Consider the following 23,604-nt stretch of genomic DNA (forward strand, 5'->3'; position numbering starts at 1 on the left):
TTGTTTGTGTTGCATTTCTAAGACCCTCTTGGGACCCAAACGTACAAAAACATATACATATAGTAATGAATTCACCCTTTGTCAAGTCCCGCCCATTGTCCTGCCCCTCTCCACACCCATTGGTTGCTGTGTCTTGGTGGGACATTCAGTGGGACATTCCATCCACTTCCATGTTAATTCAGTTGCTTCATATTGTTATTCTGTGTGCCCAATTCTAATTTCAAACTTTGTTTCAGTCAATTGGAGCTGCTCAGTGGCAGTATAGTGAATCAACATGTTTTTAAATGTTTTTATTTCTCCAAAAATTATGTTTTAGCTAATTCAACATAGAAAAGGCGGAACCAGGGCGGGACAAGGCAGATAGAGCCTGCTGGTTGGTCAGTCAGGGACCAACCTGGTTGGTCAGTCAGGGAACAAAGGGTGAATTAACCGCTCAAAATTCAAAATATATTTCAATACAGCAACACATTGATTGTACTTTTTTTTAATTTTTTTTAAGATTTGTTTTTGGGGCTTTTTATGCCTTTATTTGATAGGATAGTAGACTGACAGGAAATGGGGGGAGACATGGGGAATGACATGTGGCAAAGATCGTCCCGGATCGGGAATCGAACCGGCGACGCCAGCAGGCATCATAGCCTAGTATGTGGTATGCGCCTTGACCACTAGGCCAGCGGGCGCCCATTGATTGTACTTTTGAATAAACATCATTAAATAGTATTTACTTGATAGAGTATACTGTACTGTATATCGTCTCTGTTGGGTGGAAGCCGCATTATGTCCAAAGCTTTTCAGGATTCAAATTCAAAAGCATCAAAAGTAGCAGATCTACAAGCTCAAAACGTGTCGCTTCGCGCCACGTTTTGAGCTTGCAGATCTGCTACTTTTGATGCTTTTGTGTGACGCTTTAAGTATGATCAAGTAGGGCGTTAATTTATGATAAAACACAAAACGTAATGACTATGGAGATAAGAGGTTCCTATGCTTTGTCCTGGGCTGCAGATGGTCAGGCGGATGAGAAGTGGCTGGTGCTGGACGGGCCGGTGGACACGCTGTGGGTGGAGAGCATGAACTCCCTCATGGACGACAACAAGGTCCTCACTCTGATCAACGGAGAGAGGATCTCCATGCCTCCACAGGTACTGGACATGAACCACTTTGGTGTCACCTAAATTAGACAATAAAATAGACAATCTACAAGCTGGCGCGACATGTCGCCCTGAGGCGTCTTACTAGTCGTCAACTTTTACTCAAGTAAAATTTGATTACCGGACTATCTCTTGTAACAGAGAGCTTGTACATTGCAGTATTGATACTTTTACTTGTAAAGAAACACTGGTTATACGGTATGTTATGTGCGTGCTGGTCCAGGTGTCTCTGCTCTTCGAGGTGGAGGATCTGGCGATGGCCTCCCCAGCCACGGTGTCCCGCTCTGGGGTGGTCTACAACGACTGCACTGCGCTGGGATGGAAGCCCTACGTTCAGTCCTGGCTGGACAAACGACCCCAGGTACCAAACGCAACTCGCACTCTCTGTAGGAGACTCTAGAGACTAGGGCTGTCACGATATGACATTTTATATGACGATTAATTGTCATTCAAATAATTGGCGATTAACAATTTAATTGTGTTTTTGTCGTTGATAATTACATTTCTGTTTGGCTTTTAGGCTTTGAAGTTGCATATGGAAGATATGACACATAACCTAAACACACAAATAAATTACTGACATATTTGACAACTTACTACTTAAAAAATAACATTGATAGTGGAAATAGCCGATCTACAAGCTCACAACGCGTCGCGATGCGACACGTTGTGAGCTTGTAGATCGGCTATTTCCACTATTTCCGAAATTTTTCAACATTCACGATTATGACGATTATGACAAAATAATCACGATAATGTCAAATAATCACGATTAGACGATTATGTAATGTGACAGCCCTACTAGAGACTCTCCTATTGGCAGATGATGACTCTTTTATGACGACTCTTTGAGTCATCTTCGGAGTCACCTACCGGAGACACTGCCAGATTATTGGCTTAGGAATGCGACAAAAACAAAACAAAAACAAAAACTCCATGAATTCAAGGTTCCATGGGATTTGTAATTGATGGGATGGTGTGAACTACTCTTTTATTAAATATTACATTAAGAAAAAAACAACTCTCAAACATTTTAAAACATTAGCAAAGTTTTGTGGTCATATCGGTAACCAAAAAAGTAATGTCGGCAGCCAATATTTACATGTCGGGAAACGCACTGAAAAAATGTGGGAACTCGACAGGATTTCCTCTCTCACACCCCCCTCCCCTTCTCTCTGTCTGTCTTCCATCTGTTTGTCTGTCTGTCTATCTGTCTGTAGGCAGAGGTGGGCCACCTGAGGCGACTGTTTGACCACTACACAGAAAGCACGCTGTCCTTCAAGAAGAGCAGCTGTAAGGAGCCGGTCCCTGTCACCGAGCTCAGTGCGGTCTCCTCCCTCTGTCGCCTCTACCACGCTCTCGCCACACCTGAAAATGGGGTAACGACCACTCCCTTGTGTACTCTGAATTAGTATTAAAGCTCTATTATTAGTGTGGTTGCCAATAGGCCAACACACTATTGTTCTGTTCCGAGTTTATGGAGTGATTTATAGCAACGAGAAAGCAGCAGATTCCTCTTTGGGATGACGGTGCACATTTTGTTTTCACCACTCCTTTCACCGCTTTGGATTTTGGTTTAAAAAGTAATTCAGTTCACCCTGTGCTGATGCATTCACACCCTGAAGATGCATCCCAGGGAGTCGCCTCTTCCTGGGATCTCCCCACTCAGACAATACAAACAAAAACACAAGACAATCCATGAAGAAAGAAAGAAAAATAAAATAATAATAATAACAAAAACACAGAAAAAGGAATTACACAGTTCTATTGCTGTGAGCATGTAGATCAGCTATTTTCACAATTTCTGCCTCTAATATTTGTCAATTTGACCAATATTTAATTTGTCATTTTAGAAATGTGCAGATACCCTAGTTTATACACTTCAACTTTATGCTGGTTTAAGAGATTTAATCATCCGGGGATCCCCCCAAAGTAATTTGGGAGCCTCCCTGGGGGTCCCGACCCACAGGTTGAGAACCACTGTTATAGTTGATGTATTTTCCCTGGTTTGTTTGCCTCCCCCTCCACCCTCTCCGCCCAGGTGAACCCGTCGGAGACGGAGCACCACGCCCGCATGGTGGAGCTGTGGTTCATCTTCAGTCTCGTCTGGTCCGTGTGCGCCTCCGTGGACGAGAGCGGACGAGAGAGGATGGACAACTTCCTCCGGGAGATGGAGGGCTCCTTCCCCAACAAGGTCTTTGAATGTCCTAATCAGGAGAAGGAGAAGAAAGAAACCATTCAAATGAATTATTATACACACAATTTCAGTTACATTCAGAAGATTATTGTGCTATTTCAGTCATGTCATGTATACAAACTTGTAGAGTGTGCGTGCGTGCATGCATGCGTACGTGTGTGCGTGCGTGCGTGTTGTTTCCCTTCCCACCATCTGTCGGCGCGTTTTGATGATTTGGCTGAGGGCGTGAACCCTATTATTACTACTATTATTTGCAGAGACTGTCCGTAAACTTCTTATCTTTTTGTTCTCGTTCCAGCACACTATCTACGACTACTATGTTGACACCAAGAACAAAACCTGGGCCCCCTTTCAAGATAAGCTGCCTAAGGGCTGGCGCTACGCAGCCAAGTGAGTCACCGTCTGGCCCTGAGTGTGCTCCCATGCTCAACGTGTGTGTGTGTGTGTGTGCGAGTGTGTGTGCGAGCGTGCGCGTGTGTGCGTGCCTTGGCCTAGCATACCTGATTGCATGCCAGACACCTGCAGCCCGCTTTAGTCACCGCCCCACACACTCAGTCAAGAGGTTCAACCTCAACACGTGTGTGTGTGTGTGTGTGTGTGTGTGTGCGTGTGTGCGTGCGTGCGTGGGTGCGTGCGTGCGTGCGTGCGTGCGTGCGTGCGTGTGTGCGCCTTGTCTTCACTTCTGTGATTAACCTCCGATCGACATGATGAGTGTACTTGTGTACGTTTGCAGGATGTTTTGCATTGCAGACATTTGGAGACACTTAGGAGTTTGTACCATCCAGCTCTATACCATCTCCAAATAAATAATGATTCTATAAATAAATAAACTTCTATACATCACCTAAACGTCTATACAGTCCAATGAAACTTCTATTCAGTCCAATTAAACTTCTGTACTTCTATACTGTCCGGGATCAGGATCGGGTGTCTGATGCAATGTGTGCCTTGAATGGGGTGTTGTCACAACACCAAGGTTCCTAGCAGGTGGAATCAAAGACACCAGGGTGTTGTCTATGAAAACGCCTATGATAGAAAAATGTATGTTCCACAAGGATGAAGGTTGACAATTTTATTGAAGATTTCAGCATCAGAGAAACAGTATTCACAGCATGTGAGCTCTGAGCTTTCCCCTTGTTGGGCAGAATAGAAACATGCTATACTAAGTACCATACATATACTGTATGGGTATTCAACTGGCGGCCTTCCTTGTGGTCCCTGGAGCAATTTTGAAAGAAAAAAAAAAGATTTAGAAAAAAAAAAGAAAATCCTAAATCGTTTTTTTTGTGGAGGCTAATGAACGTTATAGACTGGTTTGCGCGATATGAAACGTGAGCTTCATTTTACCATAATCACAGTAGGCTAATCCCTAATCATATTCCATCATATTCAAGTGAAGTGACTCCAGTCAGAGCACTGCAGCAGAGTGGAGTGTGTGTGTCTGCGACCCACCTGATCCTCGTTGAGCATCATTAAAGCATCAAAGAAACCAATTATGTGTGCACTGTCAATAAGGTCGACATCAATGCCAGGTTGGCCATCACTAGTGTGATGTAGTTAGTTAGCACTAGGTTTTACCAAGAAAGCATGTTTACAGTTGTCAACAGAAATTAAGCACATTAACATGAAAAGTATTCTACTTGAAAAGTATTCTGCTTTGCAATGTAGTTTGATGAAAATGTGGTTGTTTGTGAAAATGTAGTGAAAATGTGGTTGTGCCGTTGTTTCAAGTGTACAATAGCTGGGGGGGGGGGGGTTCTGTCAATGTGGCCCCCTGGACAATTTAGTTGAATACCCCTGGTATACAATAAGACTGACTGGTTAAGTTAGTTAGTCACTTTAGAACAGATTATATGCTGACACAGAGAAGTAGAAGTCACAGGAGGATGTCAAATCAGCTGCTGGCAAATCTACATTAGTATCAGATTTGCTTTAAAGTTCTACAGAGTTGAATATAAGTAGGATAAATACACATTTACACACTATAAATATTTCTACCACACACCCTGGTGACACTTCTTTACAGTCCAGTTAAACTTCTGTATAGTCCAATGAAACCTCTATACAGTGTAATTAAACATCTATACAGTCCAATTGAACTTCTATACAGTCCAATTACACTTCTAAACATCCACCCTAACTTCTATACATCCACACATCCACCTAAACATACACCGTCCTAAACTTCTGTATATCCACCTAAAAGACCAGGGCTGTCACTATTATGACATTTTACATGATGATTAATTGTCACTCAAATAATTGCGATTAATGATTTAATTGTGTTTTTGTCTGTTCTGTTTGCCTTTTAGGCTTTGAAGTTGGACATGGCAATCGTGACACATAACTTAAATACATATATACATATATTTGACAATTTTATACTTAAAAAAGAACATTGATAGCGGAATGCGATGCGACGGGTTGTGAGCTTGTAGATCGGCTATTTCCACTACTTTTTGAAAATGTTTGTAACTATATTAACATTTCTCAACATGGAAACGATTATGACGATTACCTCAAATAATTGCGATTAGACGATTATGTCATAATTGTGACAGCCCTATAAAAGCCTGCTTGTTTCAACTGGAGCCCTCACTTTACAATCACATTTTCACATCCTTCCATCTCTCTCTCCCTCCCTGCCTCTAGTGCTCCGTTCTATAAGATGGTGGTTCCTACAGTGGACACAGTGCGGTACAGCCTCCTGGTCAGGTCCCTGGTGCAGGCTGGGTACCCGGTGCTGCTGACTGGCCCGGTGGGGACGGGCAAGACCCTGGTGGCCCAGGGGGTCCTGCAGGGTCTGGACACGTCCCATTGGACCGTCCACACGGTCAACATGTCCTCACAGGTTGGCCTGTCTCTCTCTCTCTGTGTTTGTGTGTGTGTGTGTGTCCTTGTCAATGCAGAAAAGCAGCTCATACTGTACGCAGCACTAGCTGGAACACCAGTGTTACTTTACTATTACTGTGTTCTGGTACAAGAACACGGTAATGTTAAAATGAAATTCATTCATTTCATGTTATTACCCTAGGCCAGGGGTCAGCAACCTTTTTGAAATGAGTTGCCATGTTTTTAGTTTCTAGATAGTCAGTGTGCCATGTCAACATTCATTTTAATGACACCGATCAACATTCGGACATGTTTTGATTGTCAGGACATTGTTATAACAATCATTAAAATCAGAGAAATAATCTCCTCGACTCCCTCCCCAGTCAGAGTTCAGAGTTTTAATGAATGTAGAATTATGTGCAGGACATAATTTGCTGCAAATTGGGTGACTTAATGTAATTGACCACGTTTAAAACAATATTTGATTTTAAAATATAAATCCTCTCTCTCAGACACCATTGTGCCAGTGATCACCCTCCCCTGTGCCAATGTTGGCAACCGTGCCTAAGGTTGCCTACCGCTGCCCCAAATTGTAGTTTGTAGCTTGAGCCGTGGTTGAACTACTCGACGCGCTATACAAATATGGATGTAGTTAAGCTAATGTACCATCAAGCTACATGCTCCCCAACAGTTCGCACAGACACACACGCGCGCGCACGCGCACACACACACACACACACACACACACACACACACACACACACACACACACACACACACCTCCTCTCTTCCGTCATCTACGTAAGTAGACTAGACAGCAGGAGGCTTTAGCCAAGCAGAGGTGAGCGAGTGCAGGTGTATGCACGTCCATGTGTGTGCGTGGGTGTGTGTGTGTGTGTGTGTGTGTGTGTGTGTGTGTGTGCGTGCGCGCGCGCACACTCTCGCTCACACCATCTCTGCATATAGACCTCCATCTCACTTTTCCTACAATTACAGTGCGAGCAGTGGCTCCAAGGCGCCCGCAATTAGTCTGAGTGGCGTCAGCCCCTGGCCGCCGCTGATGAAGGCCTATTAGATAGCCGGGTGTGATGGAGGCAGCCACCCCCGTACACTACAGCCACCCCCCACCCCCACCCCCACCCTCACCGCCATCCGTCACCTCCTCCCTCCACCCCTCACCCGTATTCATCACCATTACACAGCCAGACCTGCAGGGGTCATTCTAACCTGCTGCCATCTCTCTTCTGCTCTCTCCCTGATCTGTCTTTCTCTCTGTCTGGCCTATAAGAGCCTGGGAGACGGAAAATAGCAGATCTGCAAGCCCGCGACTATTTTCGGCGCGCTATAAGTCTAACCCTATTAGACCGGGAACACAAGACGTTTTCACTTTAGATTCGAACCACTTTAACCGTTATTTTATGCTTTATCTGTTGAAAAGCAGCAGATATACAAGCCCACAGCGCGGCACCGAGTGCCACGCTGCGAGCTTGTAGATCTGCTATTTTTGAAAAATTGTGAACATTTGTTCAAGTCTTTAAATATTTATCACCAAATTCTCATAATTGTCGTCTATAAATCTACTATTTTTCAATAGCTAAAGCAGGGGTCTTCAACGTTTTCAGGCCAAGGACCCCTTAGTTGAGAGAAAAATAAAGCAGGGACCCCAACAACCTTTTCAGATACCATGTAGTTTCATCGTTTGACAGCACAATTATCGTGTATTTTGGATTCATGTCAATTTTTGTTTTCATATACTTGAACCGTCAATACGTAATAAACTTGAACTTTCACTCTTAGTCTGCTGTTTTTCACCTCTACGCCAAAGCTCTTTGCCCGAAAATGGCCGATTGCGAGCTTGTAGATCTGCTATTTTTGGCTAAAGTTCTCAGAATATATTATGGAGGCGAGGGTTCAAGTGGTTAATATAAAACAGGAGAAAAAAAAGTTTCTATCACTCAAGATTTGGAGGACTGCAATGGACTAAACTAGGCCTCTGTCTCTCTCTCTCCATTCTCTCTCTCTCTCTCATCTGCATCTGTCTCGTTGGTCATGCATGCAGATATATCTGGTTAAGTGCCCCCCATGAATCTCGCGCCACCCTGCGCCGGACACTTCTTCTTCCTCCACCACCCCCTCTCCAACACGCCTCCCCCGACTCCCCCTCCCATCTCTCTCCCTGTGTCACCGCAACCTTTATTTATGTGGGTACATCCATTCAGTCCTCTCTGTGCCGGCCTGCCTCGCTCTGTCTCTGACTCATGCATCGCCCCCCCCCCCTTTTTTTAATAGTCCAATTTCTCTCACTCTCCTCTTATCTTTACCAATTTAATCCATTTTCCCTGGCTTGTCTCATTTTCCCTTATCAATCCATCTCTCTCTCTCGCGCGCGCTCTTTCACTCTCTCTCACGCTCACCTTGTTTTAATCCTCTCTCTCTCATTTTCTCTCTCTCTCCTTCTCACCTTTCTTCTCTCTCCTTTATCTCTCTCTCTCTCTCTCTCTCTCTCTCTCTCTCTCTCTCTCTCTCTCTCTCATACTTTTTCCATTCAATTGTGCAAAGCACGCACGCATGCACGCACACACACACACACACACACACGTACGCACGCACACAGACACACACGCGCGCGCTTGGTCGCACGCACGTCTTTTGTCACAGCTTACTTCAGTCAGAGCTTTGTTCGGCAACATGAACGCAATGCTTTTCCATAACAGTGAACAGTCAGGTGGGTCTCTATTAGTCGGTTCTGTCTCTGTGAATTGTCAGTTTTCGCTATAGAGTTGCATGAAGACTGTTTCAAAGCGGGAACATTTTCTTTGTGAGTATATTTTCACCAGCCTTGATCCCAGTGGAGTAGAGTCTTGGGTCTGACGGCTGTTGTTCAAGAAACCATTTAATCAGCTATGAGACGCCGGTTTTCAAAGTAGCCAAAAAATGTATTACTGGTAATATAATAATACTTTTTGAACTTTTCTTTTATAAATTTATTTCTAAAATATTATTATGTCTTAAAAAGCAGAGAGAACTGCAAGCTTAGGAGCTTGTAGATAGCTATTTTTGTAAGTAATTTCAAAATAGTGGGACCACAGTGGCACAGTCAGAGGTTGTGGCTATGTTGGGCGTTCTTTGGCATGTAAAGAAGCTTAGAAACATTACTGGGGACCAACCCTGACATCGTCTCTGTCGGGGGGAAACCTCATATGTCCAAAACTTTTACTTTTCAGGATTCAAACTCAAAAATAGCAAAAGTAGCAGATCTGCAAGCTCAGAACGTTCTTCGAGCTTGCTGATCTGCTACTTTTAATGCTTGTTGTGACACTGTAGTGTGCTCTACAGCGTCACAACACAAAAAGTTGGGCGCCCGCCAGAGGTGGAAAAAGTAATCACATGTTGTACTTAAGTAAAAGTATCAATACTGCACTGTAGATGTACTCCGTTACAAGTAAAAGTCCAGAATTCAAAATGTACAAAATGTTTGAAAATAGCACATCTACCTCACAATAAGTCGCGATGCGACGCACTGTGAGCTTGTAGATCGGCTATTTTCAAACAGCCTAGGTATGAAATAGGGCTAAGGTGGTTTATGTATGTTTTATAATAACTAGGTTTTCAAATAATTGTAGTGGAGTAAAAGTACAATTATTTAATAATTGTAGTAGAGTAGAGTAAGTATTGTAAACTGGAAATACTCAAGTAAAGTACAAATACTTCAACTCTTATTGTGCCTATCCCGAACTAGTTCGGGATAATTATTAACGTCCTGGGTGCCTATCCCGAACTAGTTCGGCTTTTAAAAAAAAAAAAAAAGTGTAATTTATTATTATTTTTTTTTCGAGCCGCGCCGCCGGCCGTCATCTGTTTACACGGCCCGCGAGAGCGTCGCGCCGCCGATATTTACCATCCACTCCAATGCAATCCAGGATCTTTAGAGCTCATTTTCTCTGTTCCATGCATATCCATGAGGTGTGCAAGGTTTAATCATGTCTAAATCGCCGAAAATAGGGCTTCTAAAATGCTTGGTAGCCAATAGCTAACTTCAAGCCAACTTCATCCTGTTCCTGTACATGCACAAAGGAAAGTGTTCAGGCGCATCATGGCTGCGCACGGCTTGTGCATATACCAGCGTATCTCTATGGTGTTTTCTATGGCCACTGGGCGCCCTCTAGTGGTGAAAAGGTGGCATTGAAAGGGTTAAGTACATTACTTAAGTCAATGTACTCAGTTACTTTACACCACTGGCGCCCGCTGGCCTACCGCTCCAAGCGCATACCACATTATGCTCTGATGCCTGACAGTGTGTCGTGGGTTCCCAACGACCTTTGCTGCGTGCAACTCCCCATCTCTCCCCCCATTTCATGTCTCTCTACTGTCCTATCAATAAAGGCATAAAAAAGCCAACAAATAAATCTAAAAAACACAAAAAAAAAACACAAAAAGTTAAATATGGAGATAAGAGATTTCTGACGGACATAATGCAGTCCACACCCCCTCCCTCCCTCCCTCCCTCCCTCCCTCCGCGCAGACCACGTCCAACAACGTCCAGGCCATCATCGAGCGGCGCGTGGAGAAGAGGACCAAGGGCGAGTACGTGCCGCTGGGCGGGAAGCGCATGCTCTGCTTCCTGGACGACCTGAACATGCCGTCCCGCGACCCGTCGGGCTCCCAGCCTCCGCTGGAGCTGCTGCGCCTCTGGATGGACTATGGCTTCTGGTACGACCGCCGCAGGCAGACCACCAAGGCCATCAAGGTGAGGGAGCAGGGGTTCTAAATGTGTGCGAGTGTGTGGGAGGAGGCTACAAAGTGAGTTGACACCCACAGCCTCAACACTACAGGCCATGATCTAGTACAGTGGTTCTCAACCTTTTCAGGCAGTGAGTGACCCCCAAAATAATCATATTTTAACTCTGGGGCCCCCCACGACCTTGACGAGTTGAGGAATTACATTTTGTGTAACACGGTTCTATTGTGAAAATAGCAGATCTACATGCTCACAACGCCTCGCGTTGCGAGGCGTTGTGAGCATTTAGATCAGCTACACAATTTCTGTCTCTAATATTTGACAATGTTTAATTTGTCACTTTAGAAATGTGCATTGTGTTGGTTTGTTTAATGTTGAGTGAGAAAACAATGTTGCACATTAAGTTAATCATCTGGGGACCCGCCAAAACATTTGGGGACCCCCCCTGGGTCCACAGGTTGAGAACCACAAATTTAGAACAAACAAGGGAACGTTCTCGTTTTGCTACTCTGACACCTCTGACATTAACGAACACCCAACCGTTCTGGTTTGGTAGTTCCGGCCAAAGTGTAGTCCGTCTGATGACTACAACATGACGTAGGTTTTTCCGTTCCCGACCGGATCAGAAACCCGAAATGCCTACTGATCCCAGGCTAATGAACACATACTGTACATGAACGTGACATTAACCAACTGTCTAACTAAACATGCAGGCTTGAAGCTAATATCCATTCGAAGTCCCCGAAGCTACTTTACTTTTGTGTGCCGTTGTAGTATGATCAAGTAGGGCATACATTTGTGAAAAAAAGAAGAACCCCAAAAAAATTAAAACAAGGTTTCTGCCTGACAGCAACAATAGCCATGCAAGATTGTTTTTGATGACCAGGGCTGGGTGAGAACCATATATAGAGCAACCAGATGTCCATTATATTGTGGAGGGAAGCAGCTCATCTGTATTTAAAGCTACAGACTCAAAAACAGCCCGTTCAGAAGCTGAGGCCTCGATGATAGCTAGGGGCCCCGTTGAACCCCCTCAAGGACCTATGGGGGTCCCCGGACCGCACTTTGAGAATTAGTGCTGTAGAAGCATGTTAGAATGCAACCTCCGAAAGGTATATTCAAGTAAAAAGGTTCAGATGCAAGTTATGGACCTGTGGGCCCAATTTTGAACGTGGTATTCTATGCGCTAGTGTAGTATTTAAGTCCGGTCGCATATGATTGTGGCGACAACACCCTCATATGCGTTGTTTTGCAATTAAGACGTGAGAGCTAAGTCTTATCAATGCGTTGTGCGGGGCCCGCACGAATATTTAAGGCATGGGGAGGTAACCTATGTAAATCAACCTGCGTTGTGCGGCCAGTGCAATTATGTAGGTCGAGTAACTGCAACAAATAGCGCATATCCTTAGACGTGCTTTCTTCACCTTTTATGCGCTAAATGACATGTTTATGCCCACATGAGACTGGGCGGCAGCCTTGCTTCACAAGAAACAGCAGATATAGGCCTATTTACCCTATAATTCAGCCACATTTCTTCATTCTGGTCTGATTAAAACAAAACAAAAAATCCATTCCTTCTTCTGTACCAGTCATATGGCTCCCCCATGAAAGATATCACGCTAATATGGGACTTCGGCGATTTCTTTTATTTAATTATTATAGGTTGGCAAGAGCGGATTGCTGTAATTTGTGCATGAATACTGATGGCTGGTGTCGGCATGGAAAGCACATTCACAGGAGCATGGATGGACCTCTTTAAATTTTTAAAATCGCTTCATAATTGCCCGATCTATGAGGAATCAATCTGCAGTTTTGCTTTGCTTCATAGGCCTATAGATGCGTGATCGCTGATCGCGATGCGTCATGCCAATTTAGCCAAATAAGAAAAAAAAAAAAGCTCTCGAAGCACTATAGGCTATACATGGCATGTTGACAGCTTTTAGGTCTAAATATGTTTTTTTCGGACACACACATGTACAGTAGGCCTATGTGCTACAGTTCAAGGACATGCAGCAGCCGTCTGGCTGCCATTACCTAGGCGCTGAATTAAGTAATTAAACAGCCCTATCTCTGTCATTTTTGGTCTAATTTTACAAATGTAAATTTCTAAATAATAAATGAAATGTATTTATTATTACTGTACTCAATATCAAACTAAATCAGGTGGGATATGTTTTATTTCGTTTAATTAGGCTACTGGTTCCATCAGATTCCCTTTTTTTTGGCAGGAGGCCGCCGTTCCGTAGCCTATTAATTAATAGGCCACTATGCGTCCATTGTTCACTCAACAAGGCCAGCCTATGTCACACTGACACGCTGGCATGAGATGAGAGAGACAAATAGATATGTGGACGTGACAAAAAAAAAGTATTATATTAATATAGCCTTCTCTCTCTCTCTCTCGCTCTCTCTCTCTCTCTCTCTCTCTCGCGCCTTTTTTTCCTCTATACGCAAACAATGTCGGTTCTAATAAAACAGACCTTATTGAGTGTGAGATATTTACAAGCATGATATCACTGTGATATGTGAATAAGCATTAGCCCCCCCATCCTCTGGTTTTATGCCAGTTAAATGGAATGACGGACAAGCTTCTGATTGGTGAATGTACCTACAGCGGTCATGCCATCGGTTTCCTCACACGTTTCCATGAAAACACACCCATGAATAATTTTTCACGTGGTGAGCGCACAATTACGATCATCGCAAATCACATAATCAGCTGCTGATCGTTATTCATGCGTCAAATGCGATCGTCGGCAGTCGGCAACTCCTTAGCACGGCCCTTAATTACCGTCTTCTTAATAGGGCCCTCAGAGTCTTATAAAGTATGAACTTTTTGGAAAATACTTTATTATAAAAAATCATGGTACGCGTTTAATATTAAAAAGCTGAACTGTCTCTTTATGTAGGCTATTATGGAATATCTTTCTGAAAACAACAGGATCAGAACTCGGGGTCAGAGTCTCTTGGTCATCAAAACATAACTCAAAAAGCCAACTGTTTTGGATTACGAACGGCATTTTCTGAAATGAAACGGCTGTCTTAGTGCTGTCTAAACATGGTGAGCCATTGTGTGCAAAGGAATCTCTGAGGAGCCGCGTGTGGTGTGTCCACCAAGACGTGTCTTTTCCTGAGCGCAGCAGCGTATGTTTTGAATTGTTTACTACGTGAGCGCAGCGCCTTCTGCAAACCCCAGCAGTAGCATGACGAGGTCGCCGAGCGCAGCGGTGGAAAAAGAAAAAGTATCAATACTGCAATATAGAACTAGTACTTTAGTACTTTAGTAAAAGTACAAAGGTATTGGTGTCAGAATGTACTTTAAAGCAATGGTTCTCAACCTTTTCAGGCCGCGACCCCCAAAATAATCATATTTTAACTGGGGACCCCCCCCCCACCCTGACGAGCACTAAGAGTTGAGTAGTTCGGCTATTTTCACAATTTCTGCCTCTAATATTTGACAGTTTGGCCAATGTTTAATTTGTCATTTCAGAGATATTAAAAAGTCCTTAAACTGTCACTTTAGAAATGTGCACAAACCCTTTATACACTTAAACTTTATGTTGGTTTGTTAACTGTTGAGTGAGAAGACAATGTTGCACATTAAGTTAATCATCTGGAGACCCCCCTGAGGATCCTGACCCACAGGTTGAGAACTACTGATTTAAAGTACCAAACGTAGACGTTTTCAAATGTATAAAATGTATACAAATATTTTCGAAAATAGCAGATCTACAAGCTCTCAATGGTAAATTGTCTATTTTCAAATGGCACAAATGTATACAGGGCTGAAGTGGGTGATGCATGTTTTGTAATAATAATAATCAAAATCTGAGTGACTAGTAACTTGTCAAATAATTGTAGTGGAGTAAAAGTACAACATTTGGCTCTGAGATGTAGCGGGGTAGAAGTAAAAGTACTGAAAATGTCAAATGGTAAAATATTTTAAAAATACCTCAGTAAATGTACATTACTTTACACCACTGGCCGAATGCCTGGTTTACACTCTTGCCTGTTGATCTGTGGTGTTTCTATCGTGTGGTGCTTTTGATCTGCTGGCTGAGAGCTGAATTATTTTGTGCCTTGGCGTTTTCAGCCAGGAAGAAAATGCTTTCGTGGACACAGCCTAAAACTTCATCATCACTCAGTGTTATGGAAGCCCGTGTGTGTGTGTGTGTGTGTGTGTGTGTGTGTGTGTGTGTGTGTGTGTGTGTGTGTGTGTGTGTGTGTGTGTGTGTGTGTGTGTGTGTGTGTGTGTGTGTGTGTGTGTGTGTGTGTGTGTGTGTGTGTGTGTGTGTGTGTGTGCGCGCGTGTGCACGGGCGTGTGTGCGTGCGTTATTAAGCCATTCGTTACCTACTCCGTTAATGTCTCCCTTAATTGCCTCTTAATTACCCCCCTAAATTACCCTCAGTGTGTAGAAAGACATGAAGGTGAGAGATAAATTATAAGAGGTGTTTGCATTTGCGAACATACCCTTCCTCTGTGTGTATGTGTGTGCATGTGTGTGTGTATGTGCGTGCGTGCGTGCGTGCGTGCGTGCGCCTTCCTCCTTCCTTGCTTCTCTATAAATTAATTACTTTTGGACATTTTGTACCTCATTGTAAGATATACATCAGTAATTATAATCATAATGATTATAATAATAATTACAATAATACATTTTCGGTACTCAAGGTCGCTTTACTAAACAAAACAAACAAAACAACTTTATTAAGACAAAATAGCTAATATAGGAGGCCATGTATGTGTGCAATATGTGTACAGAGAATCAGAGATTAATGACTGCTTGTGTGTGTGCGCGTCTGTGTCAAGCCCCCAGGACCGAGGGGGAGCTTTGAAGCAAAATGGACATGGTGGCCGTTTGAGGTACTGCAGTTGGGGCTTCTAATCGCTTCAAATCATGAACGCGCATCTTTGTATTGACGCACGTTCATACCGGAAGTGCTCGTTCATGAATTAGAGCACCAGCGCGTCCATGAACACAAACTATGACGCAAAACGCGTCACAGAAGCAAAATAGAAGCCCCAATACGTCATGTTTCAGAGGCGTTTCAAACGCGGAAGTACGCTTCATGCGCTAGGTGAGCAACTCAATGCAAGTGGACGGGCAGGGATATCCGGTGTCCTCTCTATTCTTATTATAACTCTATGGTCTGTGTGCGTGTTTGTGTGTGTTTCAGGACATGTTTCTGCTGGCCTCCATGGCGCCCCCTGGTGGTGGGAGGAATCACATCTCGGGCCGCTTGCAGAGCCGCTTCAGCCTCATAAACATGACCTTCCCCAGCGTGAGTGACACTGACCTCCTCTTCCTCCATCTCTGTCTCTTTCTCTCCTCGTTCTCTTCCTGCAGTGCCGTCAGTTCAGCATGACATGACTGGTGTGTTGCACTCGCGCGAAGGCGCACGTGCAAGACACCAGTCATGTCGCCATACCTTAGCAACAGGCATGATGAGTTTATTTTAACCCATTTAGTGCTCCAGACATGAACGGGTTAAATGTCCAGCGTGCCTCTCGCAGGCTCCATCCGCGACCAGTCTCTTATTTTGAAGGCCAGAAGTCCATTCCGTAAACATTTCCGGTTTGACGTCATAACGTCATTCAACGGAAGCGATCGTCACCCCATGCCGTTGCTGTAATGGCCGATCGTTGCCTTTGTTATTACGTTATTGTAGCGAGAATCTAATGCCATCCTTGGCTTTAAAAGTGTTGTTTGGAGAAAATGGACATTAAAGATGAGATCCACCGTCGGCCTCCATGTTAAGGGATTACTATTTTGTGCACGTGGATCCGTGATGATGATGAATTGGCGAGTCCAATCGTGCCAGGACTTTCCAACGGACCGTAGGGTAAGGGTGCCAGCGTTACTCTATATACAGTATTTTACGCGAGTATACTCGGGATCGGCACTCTAAATACTCGAGTATTTTTCACGAGTATACTCGGGATCAGCGTTAAAAGAAGTACATTTTATTTTTTTCCCTGTAGCCAAGGTACTACCTTGCCATACCCAATTGACGCCTCTGTCCTCCTGCTCTTCTCCTCTCCACATGTCCTGCGTCAGCGCCCCTCAAACCTTCTCAAGTCAAGGACCCCCATATTGATACAGCATAGTATTTGGCCGAGGACCCCCATTCGAAAAGGTTTTGTGCCAGGGACCCTAAGAAGAGAAGATTTATGTTTGATAAAAAAGAAAATCGCTCCTAGTGTGAAGTGAGCTGTGCTATTCATGAGTTAATTTCACTGAGCGTCCCGCTAGCCAATCACTGCGAGTCCTGCGAAACTTGGCCCAATGGGACTCTGGCGTACAACAAACTTTGGCCCCGGACAAATTTCTTTCTCTCTGTTTTCGACCAGACAACTAACTTTGAGCTGTTTGTGCCAGGATGAAGGCCGGACATTGTAGCCGTGCTTCAGTTTACTTAAGCATGGACATTTTTTTACACGTTTTCCCTTTGGATTTTGACCGGACAAAGCCAGATGTTGGAGCTGTAGCCTGTTCCAGGAGCACTGCTCAAAAATCGATATTATTCTAAACATTTCTGATATTTTGCCATTGTTTTCAAAAATAGCAAATGTACAAGCTCACAGTGACGTGCTGTAGGCTTGTACATCTGCCGTTTTTGAATATAAATGGATAAAGTGGATAAAATGATTGTGGTGCTACGTAACTACTTTTGTTGACCCCACTTTTTTACAACCACATGTCCTACATCTGTACACAGAGACCTCGGCATGAACCTTTCCCTTCCATGCGTGCGTCATCCCTCCTACCTTCTGCCAGAACTGCAGACTATAATACCGTTCCAACCACTCATTTCTCTCATCTCTCACCCACCCTCTCTCTCTGACCTACAAATTTCGTATTCTGTCATTTTAGTGTCTAACGAGGGGTGAAAAAGAAAAAAAAAACACAGGTGGATTTTCTTAACCACTTAAAACCGCACTATGTAACTTTCCTGTTCGACATCGGATTGGAAACTGGGTTTATAGCCCGCTTGCTTGCTCTGGGGAGAAATTGCAACAGGATCGTGTCGAAGGTTGTGTCCAACCCAGGAATCAAATATCTCTGTAGAAGAGCAGGGAGACCAAATACAACCACCCCATATTGTATTAACATACTCGACCATATAGATAACAAAAAAAAAGGGTATAAGAGCACCCGCTGGCCTTTTGGTCCAGGCGCATACCACTTAGGCTTAGGCATTGCCACATAGGCATGGATGCCTGGCGGCGTCGCCGGTTCGATTCCCGATCCGGACGACCTTTCCCGCGTGTCACTCCCCATATTCTCCCCCATTTCCTGTCAGTCTACTGTCCTATCAATAAATGCATAAAAGCCCCCCCCCCCCCCCCAAAAAAAAAGGTATAAGGTATAATGCGGCTTTTAGTCCTTTATACTTTAGCAAATAGTGAAGATAGTCGAAGTTCACAATGCATCGCCATGCAGTGCATTTTCAGCTGTAATGAATGTATTTAATTCTGTCTGACATGAAGCAGGTATCAAACGTACGTACTGTATATCCACCAGGCCATGAAAATTAATGAAGGGCAATATCAAAAGCAGAGGCGTGCAGCTTTCCCAGCAAATTGAACCCTATATGAACGCTAGAGCCATTAGCACCGCAGCACACAGTAAATACATCCCTGTCATTTCACTGAAGAAACCCCAACTCCATTCCTCTCACCTCACTTATCTCCCATCTGCTGTTACGCTCCCTCTCTCCCTCTCCCTCTCTCTCTCTCTCTCTCTCTCTCTCCCTCTCCCTCTCCCTCTCCCTCCCCCCCTCCCTCTCCCTCTAGTGGCGCCAGTTCAACAAAAGCTAAGGTATGGCAACATGACTGGTGTCTTGCACCTGCGCCTTCGTGCGCGTGCAAGACACCAGTCTTGTAGCCGTACCTTAGCAACAGGCATGATGAATTTATTGCGACCGTCAGGTCGCAGTTACTATCAAAACCTCGACCAGCTGTCTGTCAGTCTGTCTGTCTGTCTGTCTGTCTGTCTGTCTGTCACACGTCACACTTTTGCCCTGCTCATATCTCCACAACCGTTGCCCCGATCCAAGCCAAATTTAGCACACACACTCCTTGCCTGCCAAACCACAACCTCCACCCATCAATTCTCACATGACCCTCTTCTAGCGCCACCATGAGGCCGGTTCTTGCAAAACACATTTATGGACACTGCTCCTACAATTTTTGCCCAAAAATCACGCAAATCGGTACGCAGTATGTTTACACTCATGTCATCAACATGGATCTGTCCCATTTAGCGCCCCCTTCAGGCCGATTTTTTAAAACCCATTTTTGGACACTGCTCCTACAGATTTTGCCCTAAAATCACGCAAATCGGTATACAGTATGACTCCCTTATCTCCCGATTAGGGAGTCTTACTGGTTTTAAGAAGTACATTTTATTTATTTCCACTGTAGCATACCTTGCCATACCCAATTGACGCCTCTGTCGCCCTCTTCCTCTGTCTGTCTGTCTGTCTGTCTTTCTGTCTCTCTCTCTCTCTCTCTCTCTCTCTCTCTGTCTCTGTCTCTGCCCCCCCTCCCCTCTTCATCTCCACCTCATCATTCCTGGTCCTTCTCTCCCTCCGGTCCAGTCTTGTCAGTCTGCTGGTGTGTTAAGCCCAGTGTTCCTCCTGGTAATGCTCTCAAATTATCCTATTATCCTTCCTCCATCACCTTTTTCCCCCTTCTTTTCTGGCCAACATCCCTCTCTCTCTCTCTCTCTCTTCATCTCGCCTCACCACAATTACCCTGTGATTATAATTATAGCCACGCCGATAATGATAACATGACAGAACCGATATCTCTCTGTCTGTCTGTCTGTCTGTCTGTCTCTGTCTCACTCACACACGTATGCACACGCACGCACCGTTCATTCTGTCATGTCTTAAATCCAGGAAAATGGGTTTGACTGAATAGCAGCCTCCAAACATCACCACACCTCACATAATCCCTTATTCATTTTTCCATGGGCCTCAACCGTTCTTGTATTACTTATTTTTTGATGTATATACTTACAGTTCAGTACACTGCATTCTCCCTCTCTCTCTCTCTCTCTCTCTCTCTCTCTCTCCCTCTCTCTCTCTCTCTCTCTCTCTCTCTCTCTCTCTCTCTCTCTCTCTCTCTCTCTCTCTCTCTCTCGTCCACTCCAGCTCTCGTCCTTGTCTCCTTTCAATCGTTTCAGTTTTCCGGGAGTCTCCATTGTCGTCGTGCTCCTTCTCAACCTTTCCTGCTCCGTATTTACGTCCGCCACTTGTTCCCTCTCTTCTGCCTCCTGTTGTTTGGTGTGTGTGTGTTTGTGTGCTGTGCGCACACGCACTTGTATTACAATACTTGTGAGGGCCAAATGTCCAATGTACAATTTGAGAAATAAACATTGTCCTCAGAAGAGAATTCTTATTGAAAAAAGAAAAGATTTGTAGTCAGGCTTACAATTAGGAAAACCTTCAGGTGGTGTTTAGGATTAGGCATTTATACTGTAGGTTAGGTTTAGGATTAGGCATTTATACTGTAGGTTAGGTTTAGGATTAGGCATTTATACTGTAGGTTAGGTTTTGGGGGTATAGTTGGATTTAAACTTGGTTGATGTGCCGGTGTCCTGCACCAAAACGAATTATTTCCAGGGTTCGGGATGAACTTAGTAAAGAAAATGGCATTGACAAAATCACCTTTCTGAACAAACTACTGATGTCCTCACACGTATTGTAATACAAACGTGCTGGCGTGGGCGGTGGGGACTTATTTTATTTGTGGTGCGGTCCGCCTCTCTCTCTCCCTGCTCTTCCGGAGGAGGAGACACAGTGTCTGGTGTGCAAACAGGCGGCGTCGTGATGCATTCAGGAAATAAACAGCCGTCCACTCCGTCCACTCACCAGGGCCCTCTTCAGTCTGCTGAAGTGGCTCCACGTGAAATGGCTTTTTGTTCTGGCGCACACGCCATTCTAACTCAAGGGCCTTGTTTGTGTCACTGTGTGCCATTTGTAAAATCATCAGCGCTGTGGTGGAAATACATCTACTGGAGTACTGTTACTTGAGTACAGTTGAGGTTATTTTACTGTTATCATTTTATTTTTGGTATCTCAGTCTCTCAATACTTTAGGCCTGTTACCTCTCCGCTACATCTCAGAGGCATGTTTGACTTTCAAGAAGAAGGTCCCCGGTTTGTGCCGCGGTCTTACTTGTCCCTGAGCAATACACTTAACCCCTAACTGCTCCCTGAAGCACAGGGGTGGACTGGGCATCTGGCATACCGGGCATATGTCTGGTGGGCCGACTATACCACTGGGCCAGTGGGCCAGGTTATTTTATTTAACCAAATTATTTTTGCCCTAGTTTTGGAATAGTTACAGTATTCTTTGGCTGGGCGGCCACCAAGTGGAGAGGGCCAATCCTTTGAGTAGCACCGACCCACAGAGCAGAGAGATTGGCTTAGTAGCCCAATCACAGGCTACTGTGGCCCAGGATCCCCACCCAAACATATAACATCTGATATGTGTCGCGTCGTGGGCTTGTAGATCTTCTATGTTTGGTTCATGCCGGTTGTGGTGGGCATCATTTGTAGATTTAAAGCTATACTGTGTAAGTTGCTAAACTAGTGGTCAGTAGCGGTATTGCTTTTCTCGGCCGTTTTTCGCCTGGAGTCGTCGTGGACCACCGCCGCGGACCACCGGAGCGGCGCCGCAAACCACCGCGACGATACGAATCCGCGGAGGGGTAGAACCATGGTATAGAACGTAATTTTCTGTCCAGGATTTGGGGATTAAGAGGTTAAGAATCCTTCACCATGGTAAACACTGTAGCTGAGGGAAGCTACTTCCTGAAGATACTGCAGATACGCCTGTGATTGGCCGGTAGTGTACCATGTGTTTATGATCCGCGATATGATTGGCCAACGTATACACAACGTATACAGATGATGCAGATGACGTCATTTTGCCGCGAAATTCTCCCCCCCTCACGGCTCATAGAAAACATAAAGAGAAGGCTTTAGAAGCTGAAAATAACAGAGTGGGTGTTCTAAAACTTTAGCGATTTAACAGTTAGGACAATTTTAAGATTTGTTTTATAAAAAAAGTTACATGGTATAACTTTAAATTACTATAAAACAAACATTAACTATTTTCTGCTTTCTCTGTTTGAAAATAGCTGATCTACAAGCTTAGGCTACAACGTGTCGCAGAATTTGTAGATCGGCAAAAAACAAAGAACTTCCAAACATGGGCATAATGGGGATACAGGTCCACAAACAGCTACAGAGATCTCCATACAGTATATGGGCACACAGGGAGACAGACACAGTGATCTCCATATTTGGGCATATCAGGTACACAGGTAGACAGACATCCATATATGGATAGAAATCTTTTTTATTTTTTATTGAAAAAGTGCTTGGTCTACTTATGTTCTTCTTAGATTACTATTGCTGTGCATTTGATGTATTAATGTTGATGTATTGACGTATTACCTTTTTTATTGTAAATCGCTCTGGATTAAGAGCGTCTGCTAAATGCCTAAATTGCTAATTTAGTCTTTGAATATATCTTTTTAAATCTTTTTAAAAGCGAACATTTGTAACTCAAATATTTACTTCTGGTGGTCCCTGGAACAACATATTTTGAGATGGGGGTCCTTGACATGAAAAGGTTTGAGAACCACTGATTTAGAAGATGGATTTAGAAGACATTTATAGAATCGGGTCAAACATATTCAAAGACTTGCACAAATGTTCACAATCTTTCAAAAATAGCAGATCTACAAGCTCACAGCGCGGCACTCTGTGCCGCGCTGTGAGCTTGTATGTCTGCTATTTTTTAAATAGTTAAAGCATAAAATAATGGTTAAAGTGGTTCAAATCTAAAAGTGACACAGATTTGCGTTCAGGCCTAAATGGCTTTTAAATTGTTAAATGGCTGAGACCAGAGGTGCCGTCTCTCTGTCTCCCCCCGCAGGACGCTCAGATCACACACATCTACGGCAGCATGATGAAGCAGAGGCTGGAGGTGTTTGAGGAGGAGCTGAAGCCGCTGGGCCAGGTGGTGACCCGGGCCACCGTGGAGCTGTACCACGCTGTCACCGAGCGCTTCCTTCCCACACCCAGCAACACACACTACCTGTTCACCCTGAGGGACATCTCCAAGGTACACACACGCACGCACGCACGCACGCACGCACGCACGCACGCACGCACGCACGCACGCACGCACGCACGCACGCACGCACGCACGCACACACACACACACACACACACACACACACACACACAAAGACACACACACACACACACACACACACACACACAAAGACACACACACACACACACACACACACACACACACACACACACACACACACACACACACACACACACACACACACACACTACCTGTTCAACCTGAGGGACATCTCCAAGGTATACACACACACACACACACACACACACACACACACACACACACACACACACACACACACACACACACACACACACACACACACACACACACACAAACACACACACACACACACACACACAACCTGTTCAACCTCAGGGACATCTCCAAGCCTGCACTCCTCACACTGGAACGCACTAAGTTGCAGCAAGAGCCGCTGATACAAACGACCTACGGCCTGGTCGCGACTTAGGCCACGACTTGGAGGTCGTAGGTCCCGGTTCTGGAGG

The 23,604-nt window shown here is 44.5% G+C and overlaps 1 protein-coding gene across 1 annotated transcript in view; it reads left to right on the top strand.

Annotated features, from left to right (window-relative positions):
• dnah2 (dynein, axonemal, heavy chain 2) overlaps positions 1–23,604 on the top strand; it is a gene marked incomplete at both ends in the record, with an annotated part of 552,347 nt that overhangs the window by 391,455 nt on the left and 137,288 nt on the right. The window contains 9 exon segments of the mRNA XM_080741500.1: positions 1,003–1,139; positions 1,372–1,509; positions 2,369–2,527; positions 3,190–3,342; positions 3,644–3,735; positions 5,998–6,196; positions 10,700–10,924; positions 16,094–16,198; positions 22,874–23,062. Coding sequence (XP_080597626.1) covers positions 1,003–1,139; positions 1,372–1,509; positions 2,369–2,527; positions 3,190–3,342; positions 3,644–3,735; positions 5,998–6,196; positions 10,700–10,924; positions 16,094–16,198; positions 22,874–23,062 — 1,397 coding nt within the window.

The sequence above is a fragment of the Nannobrachium achirus genome (assembly GCF_963921795.1).
Source record: "Nannobrachium achirus genome assembly, chromosome: 14".
Taxonomy (NCBI): Eukaryota; Metazoa; Chordata; class Actinopteri; order Myctophiformes; family Myctophidae; genus Nannobrachium; species Nannobrachium achirus.